Source organism: Archocentrus centrarchus, chromosome 8, assembly GCF_007364275.1.
Source record: "Archocentrus centrarchus isolate MPI-CPG fArcCen1 chromosome 8, fArcCen1, whole genome shotgun sequence".
Classification (NCBI taxonomy): Eukaryota; Metazoa; Chordata; class Actinopteri; order Cichliformes; family Cichlidae; genus Archocentrus; species Archocentrus centrarchus.
In genome coordinates, this window is record NC_044353.1 from 20442928 (window position 1) to 20457967 (window position 15040).

General features: G+C 42.0%; 1 protein-coding gene across 2 annotated transcripts in view; it reads right to left on the reverse strand.

Annotated features, from left to right (window-relative positions):
• LOC115784995 (mitochondrial import inner membrane translocase subunit tim16-like) overlaps positions 1-15040 on the reverse strand; it is a 113286-nt gene that overhangs the window by 95073 nt on the left and 3173 nt on the right. For both annotated transcript variants that reach the window (XM_030736414.1, XM_030736412.1), the window contains exons 3-7: positions 14827-14907; positions 14615-14685; positions 13623-13809; positions 12514-12590; positions 7974-8024 (exon numbers count right to left, since the gene is read on the reverse strand). In XM_030736414.1, coding sequence (XP_030592274.1) covers positions 7974-8024; positions 12514-12590; positions 13623-13809; positions 14615-14685; positions 14827-14907 — 467 coding nt within the window. The remainder of the gene's footprint in view (positions 1-7973; positions 8025-12513; positions 12591-13622; positions 13810-14614; positions 14686-14826; positions 14908-15040) is intronic.

A 15040-nucleotide genomic window follows, 5' to 3' on the forward strand; every position in this document is an offset into this window, starting at 1 on the left:
TCATTTACACACATGTATTCTCTCTTGCTTCTACTAACTTTCAGTCAGTCCAAAGACATGCATGTTAGGTTCATTTAGTTTCCAAACTGACCATAGACGTGAGTGTGATTTGTTGCCTGTCTTTCTGCGTTAGTATGCAAGAGACTAGTGACCTGCACAAGGTGTACCCGGCCTCTTGACATATTGCAGCTGGGACAGGCTCCAGCTCCCCATGACCCTAAAATGATAAGCAGTTAAGAAAATGAATAAATGGATGGATGATGAGCATATAAAACGGTGACTGCACATCTTGCATCAAGTTACTGCACTGCAGTATTTTTCCGCATGTGTGCACACTAATTATCTCTAACAATGCAGATTTCATAATCTGGTATCAGCTGATAATTACAGTTCTTCTATTATACTGGTTGATCCAAAATCCACACATCCCGAAGATTAAATCCATGGGAATTAAATGTACTAGAGTGAGCAAATTTCACCTCAAGTGCACTTTCTTATGCACAGAGTTATACAATAAATGAAGCATCAAAATAGACCAAATGCAGAGGCACAAACACCAAAATTAAGTTCATCCATTTCACGTCATGTCTCTGAATGTTTCTCCTTCACAGTCTGTCCCTCTGGGTCTACATCAGTGATACAAACTAAATTGTTCTAGAGCATTCAAAGAGCCTCTTTGTGCTGCCTGCCAGAGTCCACACACAATCTAAGCTCATCATGCCTGCCTGTAGTTTATTCAGCCTGTAATGAGAAATATGAGCATGAGCACACATTTTCCAAACACACACACACTTATTTTTTTCACAATTATAAGAATTCAAAGAAACACAGATAAGTGTAGTTTATTATGCCTGTAATTATAAATACACAAATGGCTAACACAGAGTTCATTCCGTGTAATTTATAGCGGGATATAAAAGATGGTATAGTGCTGAAACCACTTTGCTTTTCCTTGGCCCTGCCCAGCATTCCCTCCTCAAGTCCAAACCCACGCCAGCCCATGGTCCTCTCTAATTTCACCCCAAGCAGCAGAAGCTCAAGCTGAAAAAAAAGTAATGTGGCCCCCAAGTCCAGCAAACTATTCCCTTTTCCTGTCTCCCTCCTCTTCCAGCGACCACAGATCGACAGCTCTTACGGCCAGCACTGGCCCAAAACTATGAGGGGTATTTTCAGCACTGTAATTTGAAACACACATGGTATACACACAGGCACAAAGTCAAATACAGAACCACACACTCAGCAAATACACAGCCATTGGGGATAGATCAAAAGACAGGAGAGTGGAGAGGACACACAGATGCCCACAAAGACACGTGGCCCATTAGGATCATGTCAGTTCGCCTTGAGTGCCGAGTTCGAGGAGTCCTGCAGCTCAGTACAGGATAGCAGGGTGGAGGCCCAGCTACAAAGACATGCGAAAGAACCTCATCTGAAAACAAGAGGCCAGTATAGGGATGTTATGGCAATGAGGGTAGAACCAAGAATAGCTAAGAGTTTAAAAAAAAGAAAAAGTTTCTGTTTGGTACTTGATGATTTACCACTTTGCTATTCTTACACTGTGTCATTTAATTCTGGAAAGAAATCCAAGGCTGTAATTGATTCGGATAAATGTAATAATTTTAAAACCTTTTCGACAGAAATGAGACAGCTTAACAGGACTGTGTTTAAGACCCGATAAATGTGTTAATAGAGCTTTGCTTTAGGTCACAGAGTGTCCTTCAGATGGCATTAGCTGGTGGTTGATATACTATTCAAAATCAATTTGTAACTCTTAAACAAAGACGTATGAAAGATTATTAAAATGCTTCTTTGATGGGAAAAGAGAGATTCAGGAAAAACAGACAACAAAACAAAATTAAAATCTGAAATTCAATCTTCAGCGTGCCAACCACCTCGACACAGTCGTTTGTGCACATGCATACACACTAGCACTGATTACAGATGCAGTATATACACTGCTCTTTCTGTCCAAGACCTTAATTACCCTGTGCAGTCTTATTTCCCATAAATACAGCAGGAGCAGGGCTGTAATTAGGGCCTATATTTACTCCACCTGGCTAAGGGAGAACCCAATTCAGTGCTGGCCACAGGGATGAGCAAGCCCCACTGAACCAGGCTGGTTTTGGAAGAACGAAGGCACCAGTTGTGTCCCAGCTCATGGGTCTGGATGCTGCGGAGGATGACGAAGGCACGTAGCCTCACAGAATCCAGTCAGGTGCACAACAAAAACTGTGCTGCTCCTGAGTTCCTAAAACAAATACTGTATTTGCTGGAACTATCTCCAGAAAAAAAACTTGGACAAATTTATCCGCTAATACAAACATTCACACTGACACATGGAGCTGTTTTCTAATGCACCTTCCCAACCCATCTCCAATATCTAACTGTTGTTTGTCTGCTGCCTGTTTGTCTTGCTGGTGAGTGTTTTGCTGTCCCGTTGCCTGATGCTGCTGTCTTGTAGCTGGTACCTGTAACCTGCACCCACACTGTTTGTGTGTGAAGTCCTAGTGAGCGATCCCCAAGCAACCACCACGTTTGCTAGGAAAACTGTATTCACTGACTGACTATGTTCTCCCTGTGTTTTGCGTGGGTTTCCTCGCACAGTCCAAAGACATGCAGGTAGTGGGGTTAAGTTAACTGATGAGTCTAAATTGCCCATAGATGTGAATGGCTGTCTGTCTCTCTCTGTGTTAGCCCTGCGACAGGCTGGCGACCTGTCCAGGGTGTCCCTGCCACGCGACCCTGAAAAGGATAAGTGGAGGAAGATGGATGGAGTCATTTTTCACTCATGTGATATATCCAGTTAATTACCTAAAAATACAACATTGTTTCTGCAGTCCTCGGGGCAGGAGGAGAATAGCCAGTACAATCAATTATTGGATGAGCACAACACAGACGAGTGTTTCTTCGAACAAAAGAAAAATATTTCCGTTAGACATATAATTTCACTTTGTTTACTCCAGGGGAATTCATATTCAAAATAAGAGAAATTCATGCTTTACCCTCGTGCTCTCCAGCTTTCTTGCAATATCCTTCCCAAAAAGTCTTTTTAGAGAAGACCTGCGGCGTCTCCTGATGAAGACAACTGTCTGCCGCTCACGAAGGAAGCAAAACAGACCTCCCAGTGAGGTTACAAATTCACATAGTTTGGCCACTTCTCTGCCCCACTCTGTTTACTTTGTGGCCACAATGGCCATTCCCTGCCATCACTTCACATCTACAACAACAAACCATTCAAAATGCAAAGTGGAGAAAGTGCTTGAAAATGCCCTCGCATCGGACAAACATTTTGTGGAATCTTATCGAAACCACTCGTGCAATGTGCAATGTTGTGCTGAGTTGTGTTTTATAGTGTTGAACGGCTCTGTGGCTCAGACTCTTCTATGCATCAAAACTACTGCACTCATCATGTTTCAGTGTGTTTAGGATTCACCGCCCGCACCCTTCAGCAGATCGGGTGCTAATAGGAGTGGCTGCGACTCTCCCGTTCTTCTGACAGAGACGCACATCTGAAAGCTGTCAGGGTGAGGTTCTGCCCACTCTTCAGTGGGCCCAAGCCAAAGCCTTTCAAAGCAGGACCTTCTGGATTTCAGCGAGATAGAGGGAAAAGAAGGAAGCGAGAGAATGCAAAACCAAGCAGGCAAGAGCAAACCCTCTAATAACTCTGATCTGGATCCCAATTCTCCTTGGTTTGAGGTGGTGAATTAATGTGCTGACTAGAGAGAAGCTCAGTTTGCTGAGTCACATATCTGCACATATTAGTATTCTGCAAGGCAATAACATACAGAGAGTGGGGAAAGCAAAGAAAGAGGGTGGAGAAACTAGTGGACTTGGCTCAATGGTCCCTCAGTGTACTTGCGGCCAAGCAGTCTAAGAAAACTTACCACAAACCATTTTTGAATTGACAATTTTGTTGCAGACCAGCTGGGAGAGGGAGGGATAGAAGGGTCTGTCATTAGCCTCTTATATGGATTATACAGGAAAAAAGAAGAGCTAAAGCAAGCATGAAAACAGAGGTAAACCTTCAGTCTGTCTCTTTTTGTGGTCCCTTACTGTATTAATAAAAATAAAGATATCTGACAATGGCTTCACATTTAAAGTACTGCTCATACTGAAAAGTGCTGATGACTGATTTTTTTTTTTTAAATCACTTGTGCTAAAGGAAGTAACAAGGAAAATGCAGCACAGGTTGTAATTTTAAGGTTGTAGCTTGTGAGCAAACGCTGTGCAGTTAGCAACAGGTGTGTCAGCTGGGAGACCTGCAGTATACAATACAGCTAAAATATAGACAAAAGGAAAAGCCAGTACGATGCAAAATTCTTCATCCATCTCTTATTTCTTTATATGTTGCTTCCAAGGAGACAGACTTTATTGCAAACTTTTTAAAGTGGTCTTGAGCAACAGTTCTCCAGGCTTTCTGAAGCTCTTTCAAAGTTTTTCTTTGGACACTGGCTGCTTTTTCACTCATTTTCCATCCAGTCTGTGTACCTGACCATTTTCAGAGGAATGATTTTTCTTTTTTTTTTTAAAGCCACTTAACACTGACCTGTGGATCTCTCCAGCATCAAAAAGGCACCCAACTCAAAGGATCAGCTAGTTTTGTGTCCATACATGACAGACAACTCAACAAAGAACTAAATTTAAAATTGTGTTTTTAGGTACTTTGTTACTAGCAGCCTGTCACAAAAACAAATAATGTTTCTATTTCTTTAGTTGAAACTATAAAACAATAACAAACATAACAGTCTGACAGGCATATACGTTTTTCGCACCGACAAGGGGGACTCCCAAAGAGCTATTAGTGGAAAACGTGGCATATATCAGCATGGTGTGCAGTGTGTCCTTAAAAAGACTTGAGGAAACTGAAAAGGTGGAGGACAAAAGAAGTAGTGGCAGGCCTTAAAAAAAAAACAAAAAAACTATCTACTGCAGATGAACAGTATCTGAAAGACATGTCAATCCAGCCTTGACGTAGGACCAGGTGTGCAATAAAATCACACCTGGATAAACACACAATAAGATACTTACATTGAGGATTGGCCTCCCCAGAGCCCGGACCTCATCACTGAAGAAATGTAGGGTCATCTTGGCAGAGAACAGAACAAACAACAGCCAAGTTCCCAAGAAGAGCTTTGAATGTCCCTTAAGAAGCCTGGAGAACTATTCCTGAAGCCTACTTAAAGAAATGACAAGAACGCTGCCTCAGAGAGTTCAGGCTGTGTTGGAGAATAAAGGTGGTCACACCAAATATTGATTTTCAAGCTCGTCAGAACTGTACAAACTTGGTTTTTGCCTTATATACTGTATTTCCATGTATGTGTGCAGATATTTCAAAACTGCTGCTCCCAATTCTCATTTTCCTAGCAAAGCATAAAGAAACGAGTGGCAGCTATATGTGTTTATACTACTGCAAATGTAAAGCTTTATCAAGTCTTTTGTGACTCAAGAAATCTTTAATCTGCCAGTATGGATGTCACTTGGGTCACCAAGGATTCCCAGCTAAATATCTAAACACCTGCAGGGCTGGTTACAGCCTTCAGGTCTCACAACCTTTCTGCCAGAAACACTGCTGAGTCTCATTAGGTGCTCAAGAGTTTAAAAACCAGAATGTCAATGACAGCTCATCTGGCTCATGATCCATCACAATTCACAGATTAATGTAATATGTGAAGTACAGAAAGAAAGCAATAACTTTTGCTGTCATTGGTTGACTGTATTGCACAAACTAATGAGACTCAAAAGCCACAGAGAAGTCAAGGAGACTCACAAACCGTCATATCCAGGACAAATGAATCTCATTTCAGTAAAGTCTGACCAATACTCTAGAGGAAGTAGAGATTCTTGTTAACTGTGAAAGGATTGACGGACGCCTCGCTGTGGCACAAGACCAGATGAACTAAAAAGGAAACAAAAAGGTGAGTGCAGATTAAAAAAATAAAGTTGTGTAAGCTCCAGCTTGATTTTGATACAGCAGAACTGGTGACAGTGATTTGCAAAATTTGCACAGAATTGTTTTAACTGACCCAGACCTTGCCTTTTCACCCATCTGCTGTTTTCCACTGTCATTTTTCTAACCAAGTCAAAAAGTGCCACAGACTTCCTAAAATGTCCTAGTGCAGCATGTCCCCGCCACTAGGAACCACTGGCTCCTACTGGAGACGCTGCTTGAGACAGACAGACTACCCAACACTGATTTAATCTAAACTAATGAGACCCTTTGGCTGTACCAAGTTGCCTGGAATATCATACTTTCAGACAATTTATAGCACTGCTGAAAAGCTCTTCTTGATGTCTGCATTGCGTGTCTTGTGAGAAAACCCTCCTGCGCAGAAAATTCCAACAGGCGGCTGAACAGCGGTACACTAAAATGACATCAAACACTGAGACACCTGACGTAAACAACCAGGTTCAAAGACGGGAGAGAAGCCAGATCATGTTACTTCAGAAAAGCGAGACACAAGCACCGCACTCATCACTGCATTGTAAAGGCGTATGGCAAGAAGCGCGCCACAAATAAAGTCATCCACATACCCGTACCCTTTCCTGTGTTGGTTTCCTGGCTTCAGAGGCATACCTCTGAAACAGTAACCCTTTCATGAAGGTCTCAAAAGATTCAAAACAAATAAAAAGCACATGGGTGAGAAAATACTGTGCGCATAGATACAAATGTCTACACATGTTCGCAGGTGCATGAACACACAAATATGCCTCACTTCCATACAGCCTGCTGTGCCTTCCAGGTATTTCTGTGATCCAATATTTAAGCTGCATGCAGTGTTTCTTCAGGATTCTTCATATTTACAAATGAAAGCGCCCATGAGGCAGCTTAGCATCCCAGTAATTAAATCAGCCTGGGAGGTCCACCGTGGAAATGTGTGAGATTATTTGCACTATACTGAGCTGCCTCTCACAACACTCACTCATGCCCCCCCACCCCCCCTTCATCTTTTCATCATCGTCCCCTTAGCACACAAATACCCTACCACTCCACTTCCTCATTGTTGCTGGATAAAACTGGCCCAGAGCCAGTTGTCAGTGAAGGAGACACAAAAAAAAAAAAAAAAAAAAAAAAAAAAGGAGGGGTGAGAGTGGGATGGGTTCAGTGTGGGATGGGTACCCATGGGAATACAAGAGCAGTGACGGCATCGTGTGCAGCACATCCATAAATCAATAGTAGATGAATTACTGTAAGTGGCCAGTGGTGAGCTCTCTGGGTTACTTTCAACATGTTTGTCACTAGATGGAGAGGGGGGGGGGGGGGGGGGGGGGTTATATTACAGTAAATAGCAGTAGAGTAGAGTGACAAGAGAACAGAGCGGTTATTCTCCCAATGTCTCCACTTTTTTTTTTCCTAAAATTGAGGAATGCTGATTTTGAGGGGCGATGATTTTCTATTTCTTCATATTGTAAATAAAGTCCCACCTCATGAAAAAGCCAAAAACAGAAAACAATGATGACATCCTGCACGTCTGTAGCCTGATTTAGGGTGTTTCCACACCTGTGCTATTTAGCCTATTTAAAATCAAACTCTGGTTCATTTTCCCCCTCGGTCCAGTTCAACTGTGCGAATGTGAAAATGGTAATCACACTCCGACACATCCGCACCAGCCCATGGGATGCGCCATAAATGTGCAGATGTGAAATACTGCCAGAACAAACATGAATGAGAGGAGTAAATTTTTCATGTTATCCATTAATTCTGAACACAACACCTTCTTCCACTATTCACATTTTTTGCTCCCGCCCCAGACTCATCTGGCCAATAAGCGGACTGAACATTCACTCGTGGTTGGTACTGGCAAATTTTGGTTCGCTTGGAGTTTTCTCTGTGCGTAAAGAAACCAAACCACAGGGGAAAAAAAGCTACAACTTTGAGCCACAAACTCATCAGCTGAGTCGGTAAAGAAATTATAGGTGTTAAAAGTTGCAGTTGTTCTTCTGACAGCACTGTGGTGACTTTACTGTAGACTTACCTGAACAGGTGTCAGCTGGGCTCTGGGATCAAACACTCGCAGCATCTTATCCTAGCCAAGCATGAAAGAAAATAAAGAGAGACTCAGTAAGTGAATTAGTTATATTACAGGACTATTATTTGAAATACATAGACCAAGTCTAAATTCAATTACCCTTTACAAAATTTTTTTTACAAATCAGGTCTGCATAGTTATAGTTCTCCTTTTTTATCCTCAGTTTACTGTAAAGGAACAGTATGTGAAGTTAAGCAATGATATGAGGTCTGGTAAGCAGTAAGAAAAAGCACAAAGAAAATGAGTTAGAGGCTACTCTGTCAATTATTATTTCCTCACTGGTTAAATGACACCTCAAATATATTCTGAGGTTAAAATCAAAAAATTCTGATGATTTAGGCTCATTTTCAAAATAAATGGCAATATAAGTTTTAACAGGATATTGTGCTATTCACAGTAGGGATATTTATGTCTGTATTTTCTGTCAAAACAACGGTTTTAATTAGATTTACATTTATTTTGAGAATCATCCAAAATAAAAGGATTAGTCCATTTCCAATTGAATGATACTATGAAAGCTACATGTTGAAGTTATCAGTGCGATCTCACTCATTCATTGTTAGCAAATGCAATCGAGTGACCTCTCTGTGGCCTCCTGTGCCTTGACCCCAGCCAGCCCAAACACGCATTAGGCATCAATCAAAGCAGCCAATCAGAGACACTCCTGTGTGACTGGAAGGAAATGAGGGGCCTAATGGGATCAAACCGTGACTGGGACTTGTGTGTCTGCAGCTGTGTCACTCGATACTGCTGTGTGTCTGATCACAGCAGCAACTTAACATAATGAGCTGACAGCAGGTAATACATGGAAGGCAAAAACCATACACACACTTAAAAATATACGCGTCACGGGGGATTAGGAGGCTCGTTATGATGCAGTTAAACTCAGAGACAAAAAAAAGAGCACAGCACAATAGAATCTAAATACAAACATGGCAGGCTGCAGCAGAGCAGAGTCTATCAAGTGTATGTTGAAGAATGTGATGCTCCCCACAGCAATCACAGAAGCTACATATTTGCTGTTATTTAACTTGAGGAGTCAACAAGGGTTCTGACTAATGTGCTGCTTCTTTCTCTGCCTCTCCATCTTGTCTGTGTGAGTGAGGCCCACCCACGAGCACGATGCCCCAAAGCTATGTCTTCAGGCCTCTGTGACCTGGGACTAAGCCAAAGACTCAGAAGGCAGACATACACACAAACACATGCACACATGGGTAACAGGCCACCTGCTGCCAAAATGCCAGATTTTTATCTAAAACTTATCTCTGAACTCTCTCTCTAAATGATAAAGATGTTTTTGATTATCTTATTTTGGCAGACAGTGAGCTGGTGCTTCTACTGACAATCATTTCCATAAATTAAAAATAATAAAAAATAAAAAGAAGCCTTCAATGCAAACCTTAGAATAATCAAACGCATACACACAGACTGGCATATCACCCTGAATGCTGTAGTTCAAATAAGATATGAAAGAGGACACTATCTGTCTGCGCAAATACACAATTGAGGGGTTTCTCACATACAGATGTTGTCCACCAAGAAACCACACACACACACAGACAAACACATAAACTCAAATAAGCAAACACACCATGTTAAGCCTATGACAACAACACATATAAACACACACCCCACCTAAACTCATAAATGCACAGAGGCCAGATAGCCGTATGTGTGTGTGTGTCTATGCTGAGACAGCTGCTGTTTAATCAAAGTGATGGAGCCTCATTCTCAAGCTGCTGTTAATGAGTTTTCACCACTAGTGTGCCGCACACAACTTTCACATGCGTTCAAACACACACAGATGCTGGGAATCTTCACCCAAGGCTGCTCTCTTACTCTCTCTTCACTTAAACACACTCTGCTGCCAGCTTGGTGTTCCCCGTTTCCCATGGTTACTAGTGTAAAACCCTGATGTGACCGGCAGTTCGAGACTGTATAATCCTTTAATCAGTTATTCTTTGCTCCGTGGGAAATAGAGCTCAGATAAAATGCCACTTTCAAAATTCAAGGTGAACCATAGGACCAGAAATCCACAGACACCTCACTTCCAGGCAGCGTACCACCCAGGGCCATCCATCATTCAGATAAAAACAAAACAAAACAACAAAAAAAAGAAAAAAACAGCCCTAATTCCATCTCTGATCACACTACCTGTGGGTTACACTGCACTAAATGCTGCCTTCCTCTGCATATCTGTCATAAATATACATCTCTGTAGGTTCAAATGAGGCCTGTCATGATTCCTACTCTTCGGGGTGGTGGTCTCCCCTTGATCTTCTCCCAACCCAGCCCTGTGCCCCACTGTTTATCCTACAGGAGGGCTGGGGGGATTGGACCCACATGTTGGCAGACCCTATTTGCTTTAATAAGCTGGATTGGAGAGATTGAAGGAGGCCTTCTGGTTAAATGACACCAGAGCCCAACGGAGCAAGAACCTCAGAGCTCCCCCCCAGCCTCTGATCTTGCACCCCACCCCACTTCACTCCCACTCCTCTGCACACACTTGTTTCTGAGGTGTCCTGTTCTTTGAGTCTAAGCTGAGGCTGACGGTAAGCTTGGTAGCTCTGGTGAAGGCTATTATCCTGTCAACTTAATGTCATCATTTGGACAAAGCTCATGATTGGCGGAATAATTTGTTACTTGTCAGAACAAAGACAAACACGGGAGACTGAACCAACAATCATACCCATTAAGTAGATGCGTGTGGTATATTTCTGTGCCAAAGTTTGTTTGGTCTCAAGCTCAAGTAAGCTAATTAAGAATGGTCTCTGGTGAACAACAGAGACATCTGCTTCATTTTTAAATTAATCACATTATGTGTCCTTTTAGTAAAGTTTACTCTAGTGCACAATTTGAGAGTTAAAACTTTACAAGATAATATTATGATCCACTGATAAAAAAAATAAATAAATCCCTTAGGCTCTTCCTGCATATGAAATATATTCATGAAATCATTCCACCTAAACTCTTAGATTTACACCACATCCCTTATTCTTTTTCCTTTACTTAAAACATTAACACTCAAATGGAAAACCCTTTGGCCAAAAACACAGTTTCCTTTCTTGAGCAATTAAATTAGTTTATGTTTAAGCTTCTTCCTGTAAACTAAATACCCACTGGACATGTCAGACAAGTGTTAGTACTGAGTAGACTTAAACTTGCACCAAAACACGAACCTATTTATAGGGATTGGGGCTCAGGGGTCAGGTGGGGTTAAGAGAAAACAAAGGCCTTTGATATATTTATCCTTTGCATGCAGCCTGCTTCCATTATTAGAGCCTTTATTGCCAAGAGACTGAAGTTTCCAGAAAACCTCCACATGCCCTCTGTTTTAATATGTTAATAATGATGCCAAAAACATTAATAAATGGCAAATTGCATCTTTTCCCATAAAACTGGCTTTCCAAATTTATCCTTTTTCCCTCTAAAGACCAGCTCAACAGTTCCTAATCCAATGTGTAATGTGACCCCCATCCGTTTTTATGAGTTTGACCCGTGTTAACAGTTTTCTGAAATAAACTGAAATAAACAGATAAAGAGCAGCAAGTTTCAACATGAGGCTCTCTGTCATCAGTGTGAGACACTGACTTCATCTAGTGGTCACAAACTACAACTGCAACTAGAGCAATCAAACCAGGACCCATACGGGCACACAGCAGTTATAGCCTTCTCTTTAAGTCATTGTAATGCACAATCATGGTAAAAAAAAAAAAAAAAAAAAAAAAAGAGCGCCCTCTTTAGCTTCTAAGGTTTTATCTATTCAGATCTAATAAAAAAAAAAAAAAAAATCTGGTCCTTCGCAGGTATTAAGTAAATACAACCTTAGATGAACTACAGCAAATGGCATTTCATTATCTATTTAACAAAGCCAAAATTCAGTGTCCACCCTTAATGCTTCCATAGGAATTATGAGGGTAAGCAGCAGCCAGGTGCTGCTAATCCAATGCACTTAATTTACTGATCTTCAGCAAGTGTGAGCAACTCTATAAAAGCAAAAGTTTTGGTGCTTTGGTGCTTCGCCCATGAACTCCTCTGTGCACCAATGTATTCTAGAGCCAAATGTGAGGCCAGCTGTCTGACAGCTAAAGTTTGGCCAAATTTACGCCATAGAACAGGACAATGATCCCAAGCACAGCAGCAAATCTACAACAGAATGGCTGAAAAACAAAAGAATCAAAGTGTTGCAATGGGTCGGTCAAACAAACTGAAACGCTGCGGTGGGACCTTAAAAGAGCTGTGGTGTAACAGCATGCCCACAAACCTCTATGATCTGAATCTACATCGTAAAGAAGAGTGGGCCGCCGATGTGAGAGACGGCTAAAGCCATCCAAAAAAACAAGTACACTTCAAGTTACTGCAGGTAAACATGGTTCTAAAAGCTGCTGAATCATGGAGTTTACTTAGTTTTTGCACACACTGCTTCTGCATTTTGGCTTCGTTTTGACTTAGGCTGTATATCCTGCACAGGTTCAGCTGTCCTCACCTTGCAAGAGGAAGCCAACAGGGATCCGTCCAGTTTCCAGCTCAGACTCTGCACCTGGTCACCGTGCTGCTCTAGGACTGCAAACACACAATGCATTATTTAGAGTGGTCAAAACTGAAAAAACAATGTTCATGTTATAAAAAAAAAAAAAAAAAAAGACAAAGGTAAAAAGGTTTAGAAAGAAGGGGAAATGATGGCACAAACAATGACCACAGATTGACAGCACATATGCAGACAAGACAGAAAACACGCACATCAATCTAGAGAGGTCACTTAGGAAAATGAAGGGGAGAGATGAGGCCATAAATCAAGCACCAGAGTTCAGAAAACACAGCAATAAAAGTATGGATGATTTACACCAATTCACCAGTTTACGTAAGAAATTAAAAGCATGGCACGTGTAAGGCTGAGCACAGCACAGCTTGTGTGAATTGTTTCATGGTGACACACAAAAAAAAAAAATGAAGGGTGCTCTTGTTAAGACAGTTACACATTATAGAGAGAAAAAGAAAAAAAAAAAAAAAAAAACCCAAACACACGCTCACTAAGATGCACATTTTGTCATTCAGATCTTGCTGCTTGACCACACATGAAAAGAAAACTACAAATGAGGGCGATGAAAGACACGGTGGCGGGTACAGCTCATGAAAAGTTGGATCAGCAGTGAGCAGCAGCAGCCAGGCCAGCTGTCATGGGGGGGGGGGGGGGGGGGGGGGGGCACGGTGTTTGTGTGGGGGAGATTAGGCCAGAGGATAGTGATTATATCCTGAGGCCAGTCCAGGGAGACTGGGACCAGGACTGCAAACCAAAACATTACCTCTGCTGCTCCAGCACTTAGACAGAGCCACAGGGCTGTAAAACGTAGGCAGTGTCAGTGAAGAGTCTCCAAAAAAAAAAAAAAAAAAACCATCCACTTTGCCCCACTCCAAATATAACTTCAGGTTACACACAGAAACAAAACAAGGCACAAAAAAAGACAACTGGCAACTAACTGTCACAGACCAAAATGTTAAAAATGAAAGACAGTACATGATGTACAACAAAGAACAAAGATTTTTGTTTTTTTAACCGAGAAAGCGTACGTGACGCACGTCACCGGCTGTAGTTACCTGCTAGCGGTGCTTCCTGGCAGCTGGTGTCCCAAACCTGAGCAGACTTAGTGGTGCCAACAGCCAGCAAGCCAGAGGAGGTCGGGTGGAAGTGCACCAACTCCAGCCTGCCCTGACCTGGACGCAGGGTCAGCTCCGGGCTGCTGGGCTGCTCCTGCTCTGGATCACGCAAACGCCACAGTTTCACCTGCATACACAAAGAGGAAGAGATATGAAGATAATAGTTCCTTCTCGTTCTTACCTCCATCTCTGAAACAATTTGCAAGTTTCCACATGATATGAAATGCTTCAGATGAGTCTACTCAAACAGCAGTTTTCTGAAGACATGCAAGGCTAAACAACCAAAAGACTTCAGGGGCTGTGGTTGTCTGGCCTCACAAAGGGAACAAACTGTAATTAATATATCAAGGTGTAACATCAGCCAGACATGAGACCCTCAATTGACGTCTGTCTCTATGTCTCTAAGTGTTGAATAATTCAGGGTCTGGACTCATGTCAGGATTTCTTGCAAATGTTGGCAGATCAGATTAAATGAAAATTTATGATAAAGAGTTTACATAAAGTCTAGTTAAGTCAGTAAAAACATGTAATTGAGGTCATATTTCACTGACATTTTCCTTGTTCAGCACAACCAAGCTGGTGAAACAATATTATGTGCTGGCAAAAGATAAGAGGAGTGAAAGTGCTTTGCAGATGTTGGGCATTGCAGATCACTTCGGTTTGCGTGCGGCAACAGTTGCATATGTTTACGGGTCTGTGAGGTAAACCGAGCTGCTGAGATTGAAGACGCAGGACTCCGCTCAGCACATTCCAGTAAGCTGGGGCACCTGCGGCTGAAGACAATATGCTGAGAGAAGGGAGTCTTCAAAAGGTTTAAATAGGAAAAACTATTCAAAGTCCCGCCAGGGACAACAAAACCTGAGAGGATGGAAAAGTGAACTTACTCAAAGACTGAACAAGGGCAGCAAGAAGTAGGACATTAAACAGCTCACCGTTTCATCTCCTGAGCATGTCGCCAGGAGACTCTCATCGAAAGGAGAGAAGTCCATGTCAGTCACGAGATCTGACAGAGAGGAAGGAAAGTTAATAGAAATTATCAGGACCAGGTCACATGTCTAATTTCATTTCTGGGCAACAGGAGTTCGATTTCTCATGTGATTTGTGCTTTAAAAGAGTTGTAAAAAGGTTAAAAAAAAAAAAATACCAGAATGGCAGGAAATCTGGGTGACAGCCCACTGGCCATCTGAGCCAGGTTTGACTGAAGACAGGCCCAGCATGCCTCCACCTGCAGACAGGAAATATCAGGGATCATCCTTTCAAATCAAAAATGTTTCTCCTAAGACACAATCTTTGATTTTTAGATTGTGTTATCTCCATATGTTGAACTTAGGTGACAGTAATACAAACATGACTGAGAC